This window comes from Perognathus longimembris, chromosome 1 (assembly GCF_023159225.1).
Source record: "Perognathus longimembris pacificus isolate PPM17 chromosome 1, ASM2315922v1, whole genome shotgun sequence".
Lineage (NCBI taxonomy): Eukaryota > Metazoa > Chordata > Mammalia > Rodentia > Heteromyidae > Perognathus > Perognathus longimembris.
In genome coordinates this window covers 64,993,864-65,015,585 of record NC_063161.1, presented here as the reverse complement: position 1 = coordinate 65,015,585, position 21,722 = coordinate 64,993,864, and the positions used below count along the sequence as shown (strand labels likewise).

Here is a 21,722-nt window from a genome sequence, read left to right as displayed (position 1 = left end):
TCTCTAGCCAGTACAAGATAAGAAGACAAGACACCTTCACCTCAAATCAAAACAAAATACCTACTTTCATTTTACTTAGTCAACTGTTTGAAAAAAGTGTGAAGATGAACATAAAGGCGCGTGCGCGTGCGTGCGTGTGCGTGTGCGTGTGCGTGTGTGTGTGTATACATGCCAGTACTGGGGCTTGAACTTAGGGCCTTGAACTTTCTCTTCACCTTTTCACTCAAGGCTGTCATTCTACCACTTGACCCATACCTCTGCTTCTGGATTTTTGCTGGTTAACTTAAGAGTCTCACAGATACTTCTGCCCCCACTGGCTTCAAATTGGGTCCTCAAGTCTCAGTCTCCTGAGTATCTGGGATTACAATCATGACCCACAAGCTCCCAGAATTTTACTTTTTAAATACTACAAAGAAGTCTTTAATATATTTAAAGGCAACATAGAGCAAATAAGACTATTTGGTGTTTGAAGAAGGCCACAAAGCTCCCTCCTTACAGAGCCTGTAAATAGGGCCTACCAGTGTGGGAGGACCTGTGTTTGCAGGACCTGTGTTTAAAAGGTTTCTAGTCTACTCATTATCTTAAAAGACTGGTCATGAGTGCCTTGTAATTTCTGTGTACAAACTCCTCCCTCAGTGCACTGCACATTTCCTCAGGGCAGTTTGTTCCAAACTAGCTCTACACACTGATAGGATGTACCAAAGGTATGGTCTTAGTAGATAAAACATTGTCTACTCTTTATAGGTCTAAGAATTCTGATACCATACCTCTATATGCTTTCAAAGACTCAACCTCTAATGTTTAGGCAATGGTTATTATTTGCCATATACTTAGCACATATTTTTTTTTCTTCATTGCTATTTTTCTTTTATTTTCTTTTTGTTGTATTTGTTATCTCTTTTTGGGAGCATAAGAGGGGGCACAGAAATGGAGGGACAAAGGGTAAACAACTATAGCAGTAATGCTCAATAAACACTATGTTAAAAATGAACTATACAATTTGTGATTGGGGATAGAAAGGAAAAACTGGGAGAGACTGAGGGAAGGGGTTGTCCAAAAAGAAATGTACTCATTACCTGACTCATATAACTGTAACCCTTCTGTATATCACCTTTATAATGACAGTAAAATCATTTTTTTCCCCAAAAGAAATGCTTCTGATAAATGCAGTCATGGTTTTCAACATACACCATGTAAAACATGAACTATGCACTTTGTGGGCAGGGATGGGAAGGGGAAACTGGGGGAAAGTGAAAGAAGGGGCAACATTGTCCAAGAAGCATAGTACTAATTACCTGATCTATGGAAATATAACCCTCTGTACAACACCTTAATAACAACAATAAAATTATAATTAAAAACAAGAAATGCTTCTGATATTTCTTTATTTTTGTTAAACATTACATAGTATAATGCATAGCCTTTTAGCAAGAGCTGATGACTGAGTCATTTTTGCATTGTCAGGAAACTGCTTCCTTAATCAATGTTCTCCAAGCCCTTGGATACATAGTAATGGTTGAATCCAGAGACACATCTATCTTTTTCCATCATAGACCAGTGATAAGGAATACAGGTCATCCTTTTTTCCTTGCCTTCATTAGTGAACTTATGTATGTAAGAAGTGGCCACTCCAGGAATGACTAGGCATACGCCCATGATGAGCTGTCTTGGGACAATCTCGAACCATATCCAAGATGAGCATTCCCAGGACAATCTCGAACCACATCCCAGACCAGTTAATTAGTTGCATATCCTTCCCTTCAATGCCTTAAAGGTGACCAAATTTCACTTAGCACATATTAACTCTGTTAGTCTTCAGAATAACCTTTTGTGGTTAGGCAGTAACTATCAGCATTATGACAAGAAGATTGTGGTATAGCTATTGGTTAAGGCTGCCTACATGGCTGGTAGAAAGGGATAAAGGAGAGAAATGAAATCTAAGCAATGTGCTTTTACTTTTACTGTTGTTTCCATTGCTGGAGATGCTATCTCATGCAGGTTAGGGAAGAGATCCACTACTGAGCCAGAAATGTACTTTTTTTTTCTTTTTGTGCTGGAACTAGAACTTGAACTCACCAGCACCCAGTAGTTAACCTAGCTACAAGACCAACACTAACAGTAGTCTGTAAGACCTTGACACTGTGTTCAGACACCAAGTCCAAGCCAGGTGCTAGTGGCTCACGCCTGTAACCCCAGCTACTCAGAAAAATCTAGTGAGACTCACCTCCAAATACCTAGCAAAAAGCAAGACATGGAGGTATGGCTCAAGTAACAGAATGTCAGCTTTGAACAATAAATCCAAGGGGGAGCATAGGCTTTGGGTTCAAGCACTGAGTTCAAGTATTTGTACAATCAACCAAGCAATCAAACAAACAAATGAACAAAAGATACTAAACTCCACTCACCCAGCTGTTCTTACCTGTTGGACTGTCCCAAATCTCGAGACCACCCAAGTCGGGGGCCTGCAGTCGCCCGGGTCCCTCCTCTTTTGAACTCAGGCTCAGACATGTCATCTGGGTTGAAGGTAGTTGATTGGCTTCTCTTAAGTCTGAAGAAGACATAACAAATGGAGCCACTTTAGACGTTACAGACACTTTAGACTTCACAGTTAATCAAAATATTTTTAACTGGTGGGTACATTTCAATTATTTCTCTTTTTATGTCAGATATAATATCTATATTCAAATGTCTGGCAGTGCTATTCTTTGTGTATGTGTGTGTTGGTCCTGAGGTTTGAACTCCATGATCTTCAGATCTTAGCCTCCTGAGTAGCTAGGATTACAGGTATAAGCCACTAGTACTTGGCTAGTGACTATTCTTTCCAGACACAATCATGTGTCACTAATTCTGTATCAGAAAAAAAAAAACAACAAAATTTAACATTTGAACTGAAACACTGACTTGAAGCCCAATCAATTAGGGAATCTCCAAAAGAGGAACACAAAATTTTCTGATTTGGTGCCTATCTGCCCATTTCCTCTTCCCATTTGAGTAGTATATGAGACTTACTGCACTTACTTTCCAAAAAGTCTCATGATCCCTCGGGATTTCTTCCTGGAATATGGAGAAGGTGGCGACAGCAGGAAGGGGCTGGTTCCCTGTGAATCTCTGGGCCGAGAAGACGCACCAGCCAAATCTAAGTGCTCTACTGCCTCCTTTTCTGTTTCAGCTATTCCAAAGACAGAATAAAAGATGATGAAATTTAAAATATGGAATGGACATGGACATGATTAGATAGTAACCTTCTTGCTTTTGCAACTGTTAAGAATTCTGTTGGTTTATAATATAAATCTGTGAGTTAGATAGTACCCTGTAAATTTGATAAATGGAATATAAATGTCCTACTTGAGTTTTCTCTTGTTAATTAACTTAACCTCCCATTTGAGATTATGAAAGAATTGTCAAATTTTGTGTGTGTGTGTGTGCGTGCGCGCACACGCATGCACGCATGCTGGTCCTAAGGCTTAAACTCGGGGCCCAGACATTGTTCCTAAGCTTTTGTGCTCAAGGCTAGCACTCTACCACTTTGAACCACAGCTCCACTTCCAGCTTTTTTGGTGGTTAACTAGAACTGAGAGTCTCATGAGTTTTCCTGCCCAGGCTGGCTTTGAACCACAGTCCTCAATTCTTAGCCTCCTGAGTAGGTAGGATTACAAGTGTGAGCCACCAGTGCTCTTCAGGCTTGTCATCGTTTTGTTTTTGTGCCAGTTCTGGGGCTTGAACTGAGGCCTTCACTTTTTCCCTCAAGGTTGTTACTCTACTACTTGAGCTACCCCAAACTTCTGGCTTTTTATTGGTTCTGTGGAGATAATGGTCACCACATTTTTCTGCATTGGCTGGCTTTGAACTTCAATCCTTGCTTTAGTTCTCTCTCCTTTAGTAAATAATTGTACACTACAGAACACAAGGACTGCTGCTTGAATTTTCATTTTATAAAGTAAAACTTGTTTGCCCCCCCAGCCTGGGAAAGACAAATCTGAGAGACTCTTAACTCCAATTAACCAAAGCCTGATGTGGAGGTGTGACTAAAATGGAAGAGTGCCAGACTTGAGCAAAAAAGCTAAGGGACAGTGCCTAGGCTCTGAGTTCAAGTTCCAGTACTAGCACACACACAAAAAGTGCAAACAAACATGTAAATGAACAAAAATAAAATCACAAGAGTGTTTCAGCAAGAAATATAAATTGCAAAAGTTGGCTTTTCTATGAAGCAGAGCTATGATTATAGGTTACACTAAGCAGCGTTTGCTTCAAAGCATTATCTACAATTCTCTAGAAAGACAGAGAAGACCACATGACAATAATTGTCTTGCTAGACCTTTTTACGTACCCAGTGCTCATTCTAGAATGTACAGCCACAAAGAAAGTCACCTAGCCCAGTATGCATGAGAAGACAGGTGGACATCTATGTAAGGGGACAGAACCTATTAGAAAAATTCACAGGAATCTACTCATTCATACCCTAGAACCAAGATGGGCACAAGTGTCTTCAAAAATATGGTCTAGTTTATACTCAGTTTATTTGATTCTACTTATTTATCTGTTTATTTACTTTTTTTTTGGCCAGTCCTGGGGCTTGGACTCAGGGCCTGAGCACTGTCCCTGGCTTCTTTTTGCTCAAGGCTAGCACTCTGCCACTTGAGCCACAGCGCCACTTCTGGCCGTTTTCTGTATATATGTGGTGCTGGGGAATCGAACCCAAGGCCTCATGTATACGAGGCAAGCACTCTTGCCACTAGGCCATATCCCCAGCCCCTGTTTATTTACTTTTGGTCTGTGTGCTGATCCTAAGCCTTGAACTTAGCATCTCAAACTAGGGGTCTTGCTTTTATACTTGGCTATTTTGCTCAAGGCTGGTGCTCTACCACTTGAATCACACCTCTATCTACTTCTGGCTTTTTGTTGGTTGATGTTGGAGATAAGAGTCTCTCAGACTCTCCTGCTTGAGCTGACTTCCAGGATTCTCGATCTTAGCTTTCTGAACACCCAGCAGTACAGTGTGGGCCAGCAGCCTGCTGTTGCAGCCTCATTTTAAAAGCATCCTATCTTTCTTTGAGGACTTGTTTTCCCCCCTGTATGACAGGCACAACAAAGGAGAAAGCTCTATCTTCCTTCCTCCTAAAATTACTCCGGGTTGACTCCCTAGATTGTAACATGTAACAGCTCTGGCATCATTAAATACCATCTTCAATGCTATTAAAGGTCAGAAGAAGGTTCCCTAGGAGAAGGGAATTAAAACCACCTTCTGTAGTTTCTTCTATAAAATTCCCCGCCTAGCTAGCACTTTTTTTGGTGCCTGGACACTTAGCTTTTCCCCTCAAGTCTTGCAGTCTATCACTTCAGCAGCACCTCCAATTTGGACCTTTTGCTAATTAACTGGAAATAAGAACCTCACAGACTTTCCTGCTGAGGTTGCCTTTGAACTTCGGTCCTCAGATCCCAGCCTTCTAAGTACCTAGAATTACAGGCGTGAATCACAGCATCTGGCAACATGCAGGTCCTTTGTGAATTGAGGAAAATATTCATGTGGAGATGGGCTCCAAGGATGGGGAGTTAGTTTGTAAAAGTATGCTAAAGAAAGAGCTGGGATGAAAAACAGAATACATCTGCCCAATATCCTGTAGATACCTCGACATTTCGAGGGCTTTAAAACAGCACTCAGGCTTGAAGTGAAAGCTCTAAGAAGTCTATGATAGCAGCAGATGGAATACTATGAAACAGAACAATGTTTTCTGATTGCTGCCAGCTCACTTTCTAGCAATCAGAGAGGCTGAAAGTGGGAAGGAGCTGGGTCTGGAGCACAGCACTAGTGAGGCTGGCATGCAGGGGTACGATACCTAAGGTAGGTGCACTGGCACTACGTTCACGATCTTCCGATATCCAAACAACACACACAGTCACATGCAGCCCCACGGAGAACACAGGGGATGACAAAATGAAACACAGATGAAACACCCATGGAGAAGCAGCATGCATGATGTTGACCGTTACATACCAACTCCACCACAGCTGTTCACAACAAACAACTGACCACCAAAAATGCACAGGGAACTTTCCAGAGTGAAATTACTAAGTATCCAGGTTTTAAGTGGAGGTCACAGGACAGAGAGAAGGATAAGAATCAATACATCTTCACAGTGCTAAGTAGCCAGGTGCTGGTGGTTCACACTTGTAACCCTACCTTCTAGGAGGCTAAAATCTGAGGATCACAGTTCGAGGCCAGCCCTGGCAGAAAAATCCGGTAGACTCTTATCTCCAATGAACCAGCAAAGGGCTAGAAGTGGAGGTGTGGCTCAAGTGGGAGAATGACAAAAGAAGCTAAGTGAGAGCTTGGGGTTCTGAGTTAAAATCCCAACAGTGGCTCCCAAAAACCAAGCCCAAACAAAACACCCACTGAAATATCTTTTGCTAACTTTCCCCCAAAGTCATTCTGTTCATTTCTGAGGAGAAGCACATGGAAAAGGCAGAAGAAAGAATTAAGCTTGAGCCTAGCTGATGCCAGGCAGTCCAGCCACAGGCATCATGGCCACACTTACCCAGGTTGGGAGCACTTGCCGTCCTCTTGTTACTTTTGATTTTGAAAAAGCCTCGGCCAAAAGAAGATCTTGCTTTTCGAGTGCCAAAGGGGTTGTCATCCATGGAGGGAACTTTGGGAGGGAGGGTCCCACATGTACGGCCTTCTCCTGGAGCTTTCTCCTGAGAGAGGGGGTCATGAGGAAACAGTGCATTAACATATATAACCACAAAGCTATGCCAGGCTCAAGGGGCCATAGAGATGATTTTATTTAAAAGAATAACGGGCTGGGAATATGGCCTAGTGCCTGCCTCATATACATGAAGCCCTGGGTTTGATTCCTCAGCACTACATATACAGAAAAAAACAGAAGTAGCACTGTGGCTCAAGTGGTAGAGTGCTAGCCTTGAGCAAAAAAAGAAGCCAGGGACAGTGCTCAGGCCCTGAGTTCAAGCCCCAGAACTGGCAAAAAACAAAACAAAGAATAACTGAAGCTGGGCACCAGTGACTCACACCTGCCATCCTACCTACTCAGGAATTTGAGATTATGGTTCTCAGCTAGCCCAGTCAGGAAAGTCTATGAGACTCTTATCTCCAAAACAACTGGTAGTAGACTATGGCTCCAAGTGGTAAAGTGCTAGCCTTAAGCACAAAACTGCAGAGACAGAGCCCCAGGCCCTGAGTTCAAGCCCCAAGATAGAAAGGAAGGAAGGAAGCAAGCAAGGAAGCAAGCAAGTAAGAAAAGAATTACAATCTATGTTAGATCATATATTATATGATCTGCTCCCCCCTGCCTTTTTTTTTTCTGGTTCTGGGGCCTGAACTCAGATCCTTGTGTTCTCACTTGGCTCTTTTTTTTTTTTTTGCCAGTCGTGGGGCTTGAACTCAGGGCCTGAGCACTGTCCCTGGCTTCTTTTTGCTCAAGGCTAGTACTCTGCTACTTGAGCCACAACACCACTTCTGGCCGTTTTCTATATATGTGGTGCTGGGGAATCAAACCCATGGCTTCATGTATACGAGGCAAGCACTCTTGCCACTAGGCCATATCCCTAGCCCCTCACTTGGCTCTTTTTACTCAAGATGGGCACTCTACCACTTTGAACCATATCTCTACTTCTGGCTTTTTGCTAATTACAGCTAAGTCTTGTGCATTTTTCTGCTTGGGCTGGCTTTGAATTACAATCCTCAGATCTCACCCTCCTGAGTAGCTACAATTATAGGTGTGAACCATCAGCATCTTTCACATGTTGTCATTTCTCTAACATGTTTTGCTTTCTGTTTCTTCCTTTTGCAGATATGGAGAAAAGGTAGAGACATATATAGGCATTTTAAGGTGGCTTTTTGTTGTTGTTGTTGTTGGTTGTAGGGCTTGAACTCATCAGGGCCTACGTACTGACCTTGGCTCTTTTGCTCAAGGATAGTGTTCTACCACTTAGAACCACTGTTCCACTTCTGGTTTTTGAGTGGTTAATTGGCGAGAAGAGACACATGGGGATTTTTCTGTCCAGGCTAACTTTGAACTGATATCCTCAGATCTCAGCCTCCTGAGTAGCTAGGATTACAGGTATGAGCTACTGGCAAGGTGGCGATATTTTACTCTACATGATCTAATGCTCACAGTAACTACAAGTTTATTGACAGCACAATACAGTGCTGCTATTATCTCTGTCTGAACACTTATTTCAGATCTTTTATCCATTTATTGAAGTGACAAGTCAAACAGAACCTTATTGAGAGCTATCTCCACTGCTGGCTTTGCCCTTTCTGTATACAATGACTCAGGCATTAAGAGCTGAGAATCAAGATAGTATACCAGACAGCCTGACTACTCAGCTATCATCTTTACATTGTTAATGATTGAAAATCAGGGCAAAAAAAACTGGAGCATGTGTGGTGGACATCTTTAGAAAGGTTGATGTGTTTGTTTCAGATGGACATATAAAATAAACTACTGGCAACTTAAGGCTTCTTGTGAGGCCTAAGAAAGTCTAGGATGGCCATTAAGATCAAATAGGTGGGTGCCAGTGGCTCATGCCTATCATCCTAGCTACTCAGGAGGCAGAGATCTAAGGATCACGGTTGGAAGCCAGCCGAGACAGGGAAGTCTATGAGACTCTTATTCTCAACTAACCAGCAAAAAGTCAAAAGCAGAGATATAGCTCAAACAGTAGAGCAATAACCTTGAGGGAAAAAGCTAAGGGACAGTGCCCATGAGTTTAAGCCACACAGTCCATGCACATGCACACACAAAAAGAAACTATCAAATGGCCTGATTATGAGCTCAGATTTCGTATTGCTTTTTAATAACTGATGGAGATAAAATGAATATAACATTAACTTTTCTTTTTCTTTCAGGCCATCAAGCTCTTGGTTGGCTTTTATGTTCAATGTTAGCGCTCTAACACTTGAGCCACACCTCCACTTCCAGCCTTTTGCTGGTTAGAGATTAAGAGTCTCTCAGATTTGTCTCCCCAGGGTGGCTTTAACCAAAATCTTCAGATCTCAGCCTATTGAGTAGTTAAGATTATAGGCCTGAGTCATGGCTGTCCAACTGCAGTGTATTGATTTTTTTGAACTCAGGATCTCCACTTGCTGAGCTTTTGCTTGCTTGGCTGGTGTTCTACTGCTGAGGCTGCACTTTTGGCCCAGCTTTTAGCTGATTAACTGGAGAGGGTGTCTCCTGGACTTTTCTAGATGGACTGGCTTCCAGAACAGCTAGGATTACACACCTGAGTCACTGGAAGCCAGCACAGGCAGCAACCTCCACTTGTCTTCAGTCCACTGGGGACCTATCTATGCTGGACATTCCACAGACCTGGACCCAGACAGTGGACAACCCCAGTGTCTGCATTCTTTCACATCATGTGGCGTACTACAAACATTTAGGCAATTTATATGCAATGGTAAGTTGAGAACACTTTGGTACATTAATTTGGGTATAAAAATTACCTCTGGGGGGACTGGGAATGTGGTTTAGTGGTAGAGTGCTTGCCTAGCATGCGTGAAACCCTGGGTTTGATTCCTTGGTACCAAATAAACAAAAAAATAAAATGAATTAAAAAATTACCTCTGAAGGCTTCTGAGTAGACTCCTTTTCCTGTTAAAAACAATACCTAAGACTTATAGAAATCCTTTATAGATTGAAATTTGTTCAATACATTTCCATAAATACAAAAAAGGTGATATCATTTTTAAACTATAAAACAACAAAAAACATGCTTTCATTTATTTTAGACAATGTTTTGTTTCAGTCTCAATTTTTGGTTTTATTTACTACTTTTGATGGTTCATAATCATACTTATGACTTCCTATTAGCAAAACCAAAAGTTCTTCTAAGAGTTTGCTTGGAAAATAGGAGAAACAAAATGAAAATATCTAAATATTTTTCTCCTCAGGTTAACAGGAAATAAAAATTACCAAACTTACCCCATCTGATATCTCTTTCTTCAGGTTCCCCAGGCTGCTGGATTTTTGCAGATTTGAAGTTCTAGAAATAGCAACAATCATAATTAAAATTAATAATATGTGGCTCTGATGCTTTTGTTTCTAAGTTGATCATCTTTAATAGAAATTAAAATTGTTTGTGGGTTGAATTTTGATCATAAAGGAAAATCTAGAATCAGGCACTCATTTCTGTGCTTTACTTCTTTAAAAAGCAAGGATGGCTGGGTGCCAGTGGCTCACGCCTGCAATCCTAGCTATTCAGGAGGCTGAGATCTGAGGATTGTGATTCAAAGCCAGCCCAGGCAGGAAAGTTTTGTGAGACTCTTGTCTCCAATTAACTACCAGAAAACTGAAGTGGCGCTGTGGCTCAAAGTGGTAGAGAACTAACCTTGAGCAGAAATGCTTGGGGACAGCACCCAGGACCTGAGTCTGAGTCCCACAATTGACAAAACAAAACAAAAAAACAAACCCAATGAAACAAAACAATTGAACAGTAGCCTAGTGCCAATGACTCACTGCCTGTCATACTAGCTACTCAGGAGATTGAGATCTGAGGGTCCAGGTTTGATGCCAGCCTGGACAGAAAAGTTCATAAGACTCTTATTTCCAACTAACCCACACAAAGAAATTAAAAAGCCAGAGTGGAGGTGTGGCTGTAGAGTACCAGCCTTGGGTGGGTGGGGGGAGGGGGGAAGCTAAGCTATAGCACATAGGCCCTGAGCTGAGCAAAAAAAAAAAATATATATATATATATATATACATATATATTTATATTTATAAGGGCTGGGGATATGGCCTAGTGGCAAGAGCGCTTGCCTCGTATACAGGAGGCCCTGGGTTCAATTCCCCAGCACCACATATATAGAAAATGGCCAGAAGTGGCGCTGTGACTTAAGCGGCAGAGTGCTAGCCTTGAGCAAAAAGAAGCCAGGGACAGTGCTCAGATCCTGAGTCCAAGCCCCAGGACTGGCCAAAAAAAAAAAAAAAGAAAAAAGAATAAAGAATAGTATAAATATACAAACTTTTTTCGGGGTAGTAATACTCGAGTTTTTATCTCAGGGCAGTGGTGCTTGCTAGGCAGGCATTCTACCATTTTAGCTACATCTCCAAAACACAAACTCAAAAGTTTTCTTCTGTATTTATATGTAGAAGTCCTAACTACCAAATAAATTAAAAATAACAGTTAAAAAGAAAAGACCAGCCTCATCTTAGAATCTTACTCCGTGAAAATTGACTTCCCTGACATATTACTTTTAACTTTCCTAGATAAATCTAAACTTTAACTTGGATTAACATTCTTATTAGGTCAATTTACTAGACTAAAGTATCAAAACCAAGTTCAGCTTTTCCAGCAATAGAACATTCTCTGATACTCCTTCCTGCTGGAATAAAAAACAGAAATCAGTTCGAAAATGAATTAGAGTAGTCAGGTGATAAAATTAATCCTAACTACTCAGGAGGCTGAGATATGAGGATCACAGTTCAAAGCCAGATGGGGCAGAAAAGTCCATGAGACTCTTCATCTCCAATTAACCAGCAAAAAGCTAGAAGTGGAAGTGTGGCTCAGATGGCAGTATGCCAGTCTTGAGCGAAAGAGTCAAGCAAGAGTGCAAGACCCAAAGTTCAAGTTCTAGTATCATGAGCAAAAAACAAAAAACAAACACAAAAAGAATTAAAGGACTGAGACATAGCTCAGAGGTGGAGTGTTTGCCTGGCTTAAGGAAATGGGTTTGATCCTTAGCACCACATAACAATAGATAAACAAATAAGTAAATAAGTATACTTTTAAGCCATAATAATGAAAAGTCAGACATTGGCACATCTGAAATATGACTGCATGGAGATTGCAAGTGTGAGGCTAAACTGGGTGATACTGTGAGACCCTGTTTCAAACTGCCCACCCCCCAAAAAGAAAAAGCTCAAATTTCGAATGAGAACCAATAAACTTCTGATGGTGTGTAAAATATCCTTGCATGTGATAAAAGTAAATTAGTATTTCTTTATAAATGTCCAAGTCCCCCCTCCCCAACCATACAAGCTCCTTTAGATTTTATTCATAAATTTAATGGTCTCAGTCACTGGTTGTTAGAATTGCTTAGTGTTCATATTACCAGTTATCTTTTTCCTTAAGCTTAGATCATGACATTTATCATGTAACTTACGAAAGGCTATCATACAGCTCAATTTCAACAGCAGCACCAAGGACTGCTTTTTCATCCCTAAAATGTCATAAAAGGCATTTGTTAACATTACAAATTAAAAAAACCTGTACATATGTGCTATGTTCACATAAGCCCAGAGCAAGTTCAAATTCCTCTAAATCCAGAACGGCTTAACTAAGTAGATCTAACCTACCAAACAAAGGACGTTCATCTGTCTGACCTTAACCCTACTCAGAGGGCCCATGTTAATCTCATGCCGAGCAAAATCACCTGACACAAAGACTAAATTGCAACCAGGTGCTGATATCTTGTATCTTTTAGCAAATTCTGTACTAAAAGTTAAAAAACAGACTGTGAGCTGGTGCTTATGTCTGTAATCCTAGCTATGCAGGAGGCCAAGATCTGAGGATTGTGGTTCAATGCCAGGCCAGGCAGGAAAGTGCATGAGATCCTTATCTCCAATCAACCACCTGAAAACAGGAAGTGAAGGTGTGGCTCAACTGCTAGAGAACCAGCCTACAGTGAAAAAGCCCAGTGAGACCCCAAATTCAAAGTGGTAGAGTGCTAGCCTTGAGCAGAAAAGCTCAAGAATGGAGCTCAGGCCCTGAGTTCAAGCCCCATGATGAACAAAAAAAGAGTTTAAAAATAACACTAGTGTAAAGTTGAACAATTACTAAATTGTGCCACTGTTGTCAGGAATTGTCTATTGAACAGAACTGTTTATGAACAGAATTGTCAAAACAAAAAATTGCCAGGTGCAGATAGTTCACATCTCAGGATGCTGAGATATAAGGATTATGGTTCAAAGGCAGTACAGGCAGAAAAATCTATAAGACCCTTATTTCCAACTAACCAGCAAAAAGCTGGAAGTAGGTGTGGCTCAACTGCTAGAGAACCAGCTAACAGTGAAAAAGCCCAGTTGGACCCTGAATTCAAGCACCAGGAATGGCACACACAAAAATTAGGAATAGTTTTCTTTTTCTTTTTTGGCCAGTCCTGGGGCTTGGACTCAGGGCCTGAGCACTGTCCCTGGCTTCTTTTTGCTCAAGGATAGCACTCTGCCACTTGAGCCACAGCGCCACTTCTGGCCGTTTTCTAGATATGTGGTGCTGGAGAATCGAACCCAGGGCTTCATGTATAAGAGGCACCTCTTGCCACTAGGCCATATTCCCAGCCCCAGGAATAGTTTTCTTTTCTTTTTTTTTGCCAGTCTTGGGGTTTGGATTCAGGGCCTGAGCACTGTCCCTGGCTTTCATTTTGCTCAAGGATAGCACTCTGCCACTTGAGCCACAGCGCCACTTCTGGCTGTTTTCTATATATGTGGTGCTGGGGAATTGAACCCAGGGCTTCATGTATCCGAGGCAAGCACTCTTTGCCACTAGGCCATATCCCCAGCCCCAGGAATAGTTTTCTTAGTGCATTTATTTTATTTATTTATTTATTTATTTATCGCCAGTACTGGGGCTTAAACCCAGGGTCTCTCATCCTCACTGGGTTTGAGCAGAAGGCTTGAGCACTTGAGCCACAGGTCAACTTCCAGATTTTTGGTGGTATTGGAGATAAAAACCTCATGGACTTTCCTGTCCAAGATGGCTTCCAACTATGGTCCTTTAATCTCAGCCTCCTGAGTAGCTAGGATTGCAAGCATGAGACACCAGCACCTAGTTATTCCTAAATTTTTTAAAATTAAATTTTATTGGCAAGATGTTGTGCAAAGGGGGTACAGTTACATGATAAGGTAGTGAGTACATTTCTTGTGATATCTTACACAAATTTTTTCTAAAATTTTAATCTAAATTCTTATCTAAAATTTTAATGCATTAATTAATTAATTAGTTAACTTGTTTATTTTTGTGTGTCAGGCTTGAAGTCAGGGCCTATGCACTCTCCCTTAGTTTTTTCACACAAGGCTGGTTGGTGCTCTACCACTTGAGCTATATATATAGCTCCATTTCTGACTTATTGGAGGTTAACTGGATATAAGGGTCTCTCACATATTTCTGCCCAGGCTAGCTTCCAACACAGATCCTTAGATCTAAGCATCTTGAATAGTTAGGATTAGAGGTATGAGCCACCAATGCCTGGCTAAAATATTTTATTTGGCCTAAAGATCAGTTTAGGCTATTAATTTGAGACAAGCTAATGAAAATGTCTCTTTTCCTATTGGGAAATCACTCTGTCTTTCTTTGTATCCTTTAGTCATCCAAACCGCCCATGGCATCTGACAGGAACTGTCCTGCTTGCCCTGCTTTCAAGGCCACCCACCAGCTAAGGAATGAAACTCAACTGCCTTAAGCTCCTCCTAACATCATTATATCCACTCCTCCAGCTTCTAGTTACTTCCTGCTCACATCTTTGATTTTTAATAATATACAACTCACGGAAGACTCCTTGGGACATGTCTTCTTTTGTCCTCTGGGTAAAAACTGTGGGTTGTGACTAAGCGCAATTACCCCCTAGCTTCTGGTTGGTCTCCATTTTTGAACATTTCTATTAAATGGCTGTAAATGACATACTTCTCTTGCAATGAAGTTTCTTGTTTGGGACGTGACTTTGAATATTCAGCAGTTTCCACATCCACATTTGCTGGCAATAATGAAGGGACTGAAACTTGCAATATGCTGGTTTGGAGCTGTGATACAATTATTAAAAGTGAAAAAGAGATCAATCCAACAAACAAAACACAAACCTCAAAGTAATAAAACATAAACAAGATCTAATATATAACACTTCAGTTTAAGGATAAAAGGCCAAATCTGGATTTAGAACAATTTTCTTGCCTTTTTTTCTTTTTTGGCCAGTACCTGGGCTTGCTTGAACTCAGGGTCTTTCGCTTGTTTAGCTTGTTTGGTAAAGGCTGATGCTCTACTACTTGAGTCATGCTTCCAGCCTGACTTTTTGCTGGCTAACTGGAGATGGAGTGTCACAGACTTTTCTGCCCATGGTGGTATCGAACCTCCATTCTCCAAGTCTCAGCCTTTTCAGAAGTTAGGGTTAAAGATGAGAGCCACCTCTGTCTGGCCATCCACATAATATTTTTTAAGAAGTAGGGGATTTTTTTCTCCCCTCTAAATTATCCCTTATTCCATAACGAATCCTAGATTAATGACATTACTGATGTTAAAGACAGAATTGCTGAATTGTGTGTGTGTGTGTGTGTGTGTGTGTGTGTGTGTGTGTGTGTGTGTGTGTGCATGTGCACGTGCATGCCAGCCAGTTCTGGAACTTGAACTGAGGACCTAGAAGCTATCCCTTGGTTTTTCTTCACAAGGCTGAGGCTCCACTTCTGGCTTTTGGGTACTTATGGAGATGAGTCTCATAGACTTTCCTGCCTGGGCTGGCTTTGAAACATGATCCTCATCACATCTCAGTCTCCTGAGTACATGTTTTTATGATGTGATTTTTGTCACTTGTTCATGGAGAGGTTAAACTGTGACCACAGCAGAAGAGATGGTATGTGATTTCTGAACAGTCATAAAAAGTTATGTGAATTTGCTCAATCCCCCTTGGGATGCTCATAACAGGACTATAAGAAAGCCTCACAGTCATCCTGTACTCAGGTCAGGACTGCAGCTGTGGTTGGTCCTAGATGATAGGCAGCTGCTTCCAGCCCAGCCTTCATGTCACTCTGACTGATGGAATGTGCAGCCCTGCCCACTGACGGATTCATGAGCAAGATAATGTTGGCATTCCAGCCACAAAGTTATGGGTCAGTGCATAACAGATGCCTGGTGCCAGTTTCGTGCAAAGTAAATGGGTGTAAGATAGTACATTCCACTCTGGTTGTTTTTCTCTAAGCTTTAGAGAAACCAGTGCAAAACTTTCCTCAACTATCTTTCAGAGTCACCATCAGAAGAACGTAAAATAAATTTACTGCATGGCACTGGTGGCACATGGCAACTCAGGAGGCTGAGATCTGAGGATCACAGTTTGAAGCCAGCCCAGGCAGGTAAGTCTATAAGACTTTAAAAAAAAATTTAATTGATTTATTTATTTGGCCCAGGGCCTGAGCACTGTCCCTGGCTTCTTTTTGCTCAAGACTAGCACTCTACCACTTGAGCCACAGTGCCACTTCTGGCCATTTTCTGTATATGTGGTGCTGGGGAATTGAACCCAGGGCCTCATGCATACAAGGCTAGCACTCTTGCCACTAGGCCATATCCCCAGCCCCAGTCTATAAGACTTTTATCACCAATAACTAGAAAAATTCTGGAAACGGAGCTGTGGCTCAAATAGTAGAGCTATAGTCTTTAGGGAAAAGGCCAAGCAAGAACACAAAGCCCTCAGTTCAAGCCCCAGTACTGGAATAAAAAATAAAATAAACTTACTTATACAATCTCAATTTAGCCGCATCTTACCTATTCCCTATTTAAAAAATAGTCTATAATCTCATATTTAATACTTGCAGGCTCTGAGGATCGTCCTGTCTCAGCCTCCAGATTACATGGGAGTATAAGCACATGTTACTATAACTAGCTAGCAGTTTTCCCTTGAAATTTATAAGCCATCTTGTCATTGTCTAAAGCATTTATTAAAAAAGAGAGGGAAAAATCACACACCCAAATACAAAAAGAAAAGGAAAAGAGATCTATAATATACGAAAAATTGCCAGAACTGCCAGGTGCTGGTGGCTCATGTCTATAATTCCATTTAGAAGGCAGAGATCTGAAGATCACAGTTTAAAGCCAACATAACATGGGCAGGAAAGTTTGTGAGACTCTTATTACCAATTAACCACCAAAAAAGCTGGAAGTAGAACTAAGGTTCAAGTGGTAAACCCTTGGAAGAAGGTCAGGACAGTGCTCAGGCCCTCAGTTAAAGCCCCAGGAATGGCAACAGAAATGAAGGAAGGAAGGAAGGAAGGAAGGAAGGAAGGAAGGAAGGAAGGAAGGAAGGAAACAAAAGAAAGAAAAATTGCATTGGAAAATGTCTTTCTAGTGTAAAGAATGAAATCTCCAAGTACCTCTTCTGAAGCACTTGTGTTGAGTGGCTCATGACTGGGAGACCCCATTCTTGGAGTGGATGAAGGACTCTTCTCCAGATCACTAAAGCCCTGGGTGTCCATCAAGGTGGAGATGGAGCTGGAGTTGAGTTGCAGATCTTCATATTCGCCATCTTTACCTAGAAGAAGACAAAGCAGAAAGAATGCACCTGCAGTTTTCATATATATATTTGCTAGTCCTGGGACTTGAACTCAGGACCTGGGTGTGTCTCTGAGCTCTTCTGCTCAAGGCTAGCACTCCCAGTTCAGCTACAGCTCCACTTCTGGCTTTTTTTCTGCAAGCCTCAGATCTCAGCCTCCTGAGTAACTAGGATTATAGGCATGAACTACTAGCACTCAGCGTATATTTCATTTTTTTAAATTATATTTTTATTATCTTTAAGTAGCTGCACAAAGGGATTTCACCTCAACATGCTAATTTATGAGTACAATACATTTTCACCAATGTCACATTTTCCATTGCTCTCCTCTATGCCTCTCAATACTACTGCTCCCCTCAATTTTGCTAGTTTCAAAGGATATATATTATTTATGGCTGCATTTTCATTTTTGTTTTTTGTTTTGTTTTTGGCCAGTCCTGGGCCGTCAACTCAGGGCCTGAGCACTGTCCCTGGCTTTTATTTTGCTCAAGGCTAGCACTCTGCCACTTGAGCCACAGCGCCACTTCTGGCCATTTTCTGTATATGTGGTGCTGAGGAATTGAACCCAGGGCCTCATGTATACGAGGCAAGCACTCTTGCCACTAGGCCATATTCCCAGCCCCTGCATTTTCATTTTTGAAAGGAGATAACAATCTTAAATGTCGACAATTGTTTTATCGTGGGTGTTTGTGTGGGCACGTATGTGGGTGCGCCTGTACTAACGATTGAACTAGGGGCTTGAGCACTGTTTCTAACCCATTTTGCTCAAGGCAAGTACTCTACCACTTAAGCACAGATCCGCTTCTGGCATTTGTGATTAATTGGAGATAAGAGTCTCATGGACTTTCCTGTCTGGGCTGGCTTCAAACTGTGATTCTCAGATCTCAGCTGCCTGAGTAGTTAGGATGACAAGCCTGTGCCTAGCATGTTTTACTTTTAATGGTGTTAGTCTTCAAACTTAAGACTTCATGTACTCTAAACATGCAATTCACCACTGAGCTATATACCTCTAGCACCAAACAGGAGCATTTCTATCGGGCACCACTAATTTACCTGCAATCCTAGTTCCTTGGGAGGCTGAGACCTGAAGATGGTAGTTCAAAGTCAGCCAGGAGAGAAATGTTCATGAGATTCACATCTCCAACTAACCAAGAAAAGCTAGAATTGGAGGGGTGGCTCAAGTGGTAGAGTGTTGGCCTTTTATAAAAAAGGTAAGAGACAGCATCCAGGCCCCTAGTTCAAGCCCCAGTACTAGTCCCCCCCACCAAAAAAAGAAAAATCAGTCAACTTTTCTTGCTATCACTCAAGAAAGAGCAACATGAGATGTAGAAAAAATCATCTTCACCTATTAGCAGACAAAGGCCCAGGGTTCAGACTACACTAGAACTCAGCAGTGGTATCAGTAAACAAAGTCATTATTTGATATCAACACTGGAAGGACATTAAGTAAACTTCTTCCAATGACTTTCATAATTTTGTTTTTAGTAATACAGACCTTCACCCACTTAAGAAGATATGTAAGTTAAACAAAAGAAAACAAAAAAGAAGCATATTAAGAGGATGATGGTCCAAGGCTAGTACTGGCAAAAATGAGAGATGATAGTTGAAAAATAGCTAAAATGCAGGCCCAGTTAGGTGTCTTCTACCTGTAAATCCCATCTACACAGGAGCTAGAGATTGGGAGAATTACAGTACAAGAATAGTCTGGGGAAAAAAACTTAACAGCAATTGTTAAAAAGGGCTGGAGGAGTAGCTCAAGTGGAGGAATACCTACCAAACAAGTGCAAGACCAAATTCAAATGCTAGTATCACAAAAAAATAAAAAGATTTGATCCCCAGTACCAAAAAAGACAAGACAAAAAACCCGAAGTGGAGTTGTAACTCAAATTGGCAGAGTGCTAATCTTGAGCAAAAGAGCTTAGGGAAAGCACCCAGGTCCTGAGTTCAAGCCCCATAACTGAAGGGAAAAAAAAAAGCAAGAAAACAAAACCTGGGGCTTACAAATATTAGCATACAAAAAATGAAGCTGAGGAACACATTATAATAAACTAATTCTAAATAACAGCAAGCAGTCGTCATTTAAACAGCTCATTTTTCTTTTTCTTTTTTTTTTGGCCAGTCCTGGGGCTTGGACTCAGGGCCTGAGCACTGTCCCTGGCTTCTTTTTGCTCAAGGACAGCACTCTGCCACTTGAGCCACAGCGCCACTTCTGGCCATTTTCTGTATATGTGGTGCTGGGGAATCGAACCCAGGGCCTCATGTATACGAGGCAAGCACTCTTGCCACTAGGCCATATCCCCAGCTCCTCTTTTTCTTTTTAAATTTTATTGTCAAGGTGATGTACAGAGGGGGTACAGTTACATAATAAGGTAGTGAGTACATTTCTTGTCATATGTTACACCCTCCCTCAATTTTTCCCTTCCCTAGCTCAGATAAACATATATACAATACCCAGTGTACCAAAATCATATACAGTGACCACAGGGGATATACTATAGGAAATTCACCTAGTACATTAAATATAACAACAACAATAAATTCCTCCTGTTTCCATCTCTTGGAGTTTATTTTGCTTAGCCTCATCTTATATAATCATATGTACACAGCTGTTGAGCTATTGTGATCCTCTGATAGGTCTATCCTAGACATTTTTATGTTTACTTAGGTAATTGTTTGGTTTTAGAGACATGACATACAGTCACTGACCAAAACATGTAGAAATACCATTTGAAAAGAAGTTTGCTATTTTACAGACACGATCTATGCTCCCGCAGTGGAGAAGGGGTCCTCTTTCTCTGCATCCCCTCCAGCATTTGTTGTTGCCCAAGTTCAGAGTACAGGCCATCCTAACATCCTTTACTGGATGTGAACATTTCCTCATGTGTTTCTTTGCCATTTTTATTTCTTCTCCTGTGAAGTCTCTCTTTAGCTCCATTGCCCATTGGAGGGGATTGGTTTTTTGAGTTCTCTGTAGATGATGGATATTAGGCCTTTGTTGCTGTGCTGGTGAAGATCCTTTCCCATATGGTTGGCTGTCTTTCTAGTTTGGTTGCTATGTCTTTAGTTGTGCAGAAACTTTTTATTTTGTAGTCCCATTTGTCAAGTCTCTCCCCTATCTGTTGTGCCCCTGGGACTCTATTTAGGAAGTTCCTGAGTATGCCTATAAGTTCTAGTGTCCCTCCTACTCTGTCCTTCAGTAGTTTCAGGGTTTGAGGTCTAATGTTGAGGTCTTTAATCCATTTTGAGTTGATCTGGGTACATGGGTGCATGGTGATAGGTTAGGGTCCACTTTGAGTTTTCTGCATGTGGCTGCCCAGTTTTCCCAGCACCAGTAGTTGAAGAGGCTATGTTTTTTCCATTGTATGTCTTTAGCTCCTGTGTCAAATATCAGCTGACTGTAAGTATGCGTATTTATTTCTGGGTCTTCTTCCCTATTCCATTGATCTTCAGGTCTGTTTATATGCAAGTACCAGGCTTAAACAGCTCAGTTTTTTTTTTTTTTTTTTTTTGGCTAGTCATGGGCCTTGGACTCAGGGCTTCTTTCTGCTCAAGGAAAGCACTCTACCACTTGGGCCACAGCGCCACTTCTGGCCATTTTCTGTATATGTGGTGCTGGGGAATCGAACCCAGGGCTTCACATATACGAGGCAAGTGCTCTTGCCACTAGGCCATATTCCCAGCCCCAAACAGTTCAGTTTTTAAATACAAAAAGAAAACGAAAAACCAGTACCAGCTGAGCACTGCTGGCTTGGCCTGTGGCTGAGATCTGAGAATCCTGGCTCAAAGCCAAACTAGGCAGAAACATCTGTGAGCATCTTACCACCAATAAACTGGAAAAAACCTAGAAGAGGTATGGTTCAAGTGGTAGAGCACCAGCCTTAAGTGAAAAAGCTAAGTGAGAAGGCATGGCCCTAAATTTAAACTCTAGTACTTATTCTCTCACATATGTACACACACACACAATATTTGATCATCTCAATGATCCTTTCCTGTCATTTCAAAGCAGACTTTATTTTAGTGTGTGTGTGTGTGTGTGTGTGTGTGTGTGTGTGTGTCTGTCCTGGCACTCAAATTTGGGGCCAGGGCATTGTCTTTGAGCCTTTGTGCTCAAGGATAGTGCTCTACCACTATAGCCACAGCTCAACCGTGTGTGTCTATGTGTTTGTGTGTCTGTCCTGGCACTCAAATTTGGGGCCAGGGCATTGTCTTTGAGCCTTTGTGCTCAAGGATAGTGCTCTACCACTATAGCCACAGCTCAACCTTCAGCCTTTTGTGGTTAATTGGAGATAAGAGTTTCACAAACCTTCCTGCGTAGGCTGACTTTGAACAAAGATCCTCAGATCTCAGTATCCTGAGTAGTTAGGATTATAGGCATGAGCCACCAGCACTGGCTTAAAAAAGTCTTAATAGAAAGAAAAACAACACATCCAGCAAAGCCTTAAATTTGAGAATTTTTTTTTTT

The 21,722-nt window shown here is 41.4% G+C and overlaps 1 protein-coding gene across 13 annotated transcripts in view; it reads right to left on the bottom strand.

Annotated features, from left to right (window-relative positions):
- Ppfibp1 (PPFIA binding protein 1) overlaps window positions 1-21,722 on the bottom strand; it is a 120,838-nt gene that overhangs the window by 15,508 nt on the left and 83,608 nt on the right. For 7 of the 13 annotated variants that reach the window (XM_048366773.1, XM_048366765.1, XM_048366783.1 and 4 more), the window contains 9 exons: window positions 17,082-17,239; window positions 14,635-14,750; window positions 12,119-12,175; window positions 9,939-9,999; window positions 9,579-9,608; window positions 6,534-6,693; window positions 5,835-5,867; window positions 3,019-3,169; window positions 2,420-2,548 (listed from right to left, as the gene is read on the bottom strand). In XM_048366773.1, the coding sequence (XP_048222730.1) occupies window positions 2,420-2,548; window positions 3,019-3,169; window positions 5,835-5,867; window positions 6,534-6,693; window positions 9,579-9,608; window positions 9,939-9,999; window positions 12,119-12,175; window positions 14,635-14,750; window positions 17,082-17,239 (895 nt within the window). The remainder of the gene's footprint in view (window positions 1-2,419; window positions 2,549-3,018; window positions 3,170-5,834; window positions 5,868-6,533; window positions 6,694-9,578; window positions 9,609-9,938; window positions 10,000-12,118; window positions 12,176-14,634; window positions 14,751-17,081; window positions 17,240-21,722) is intronic. The other 6 variants (XM_048366706.1, XM_048366751.1, XM_048366742.1 and 3 more) reach the window with 4 other exon arrangements.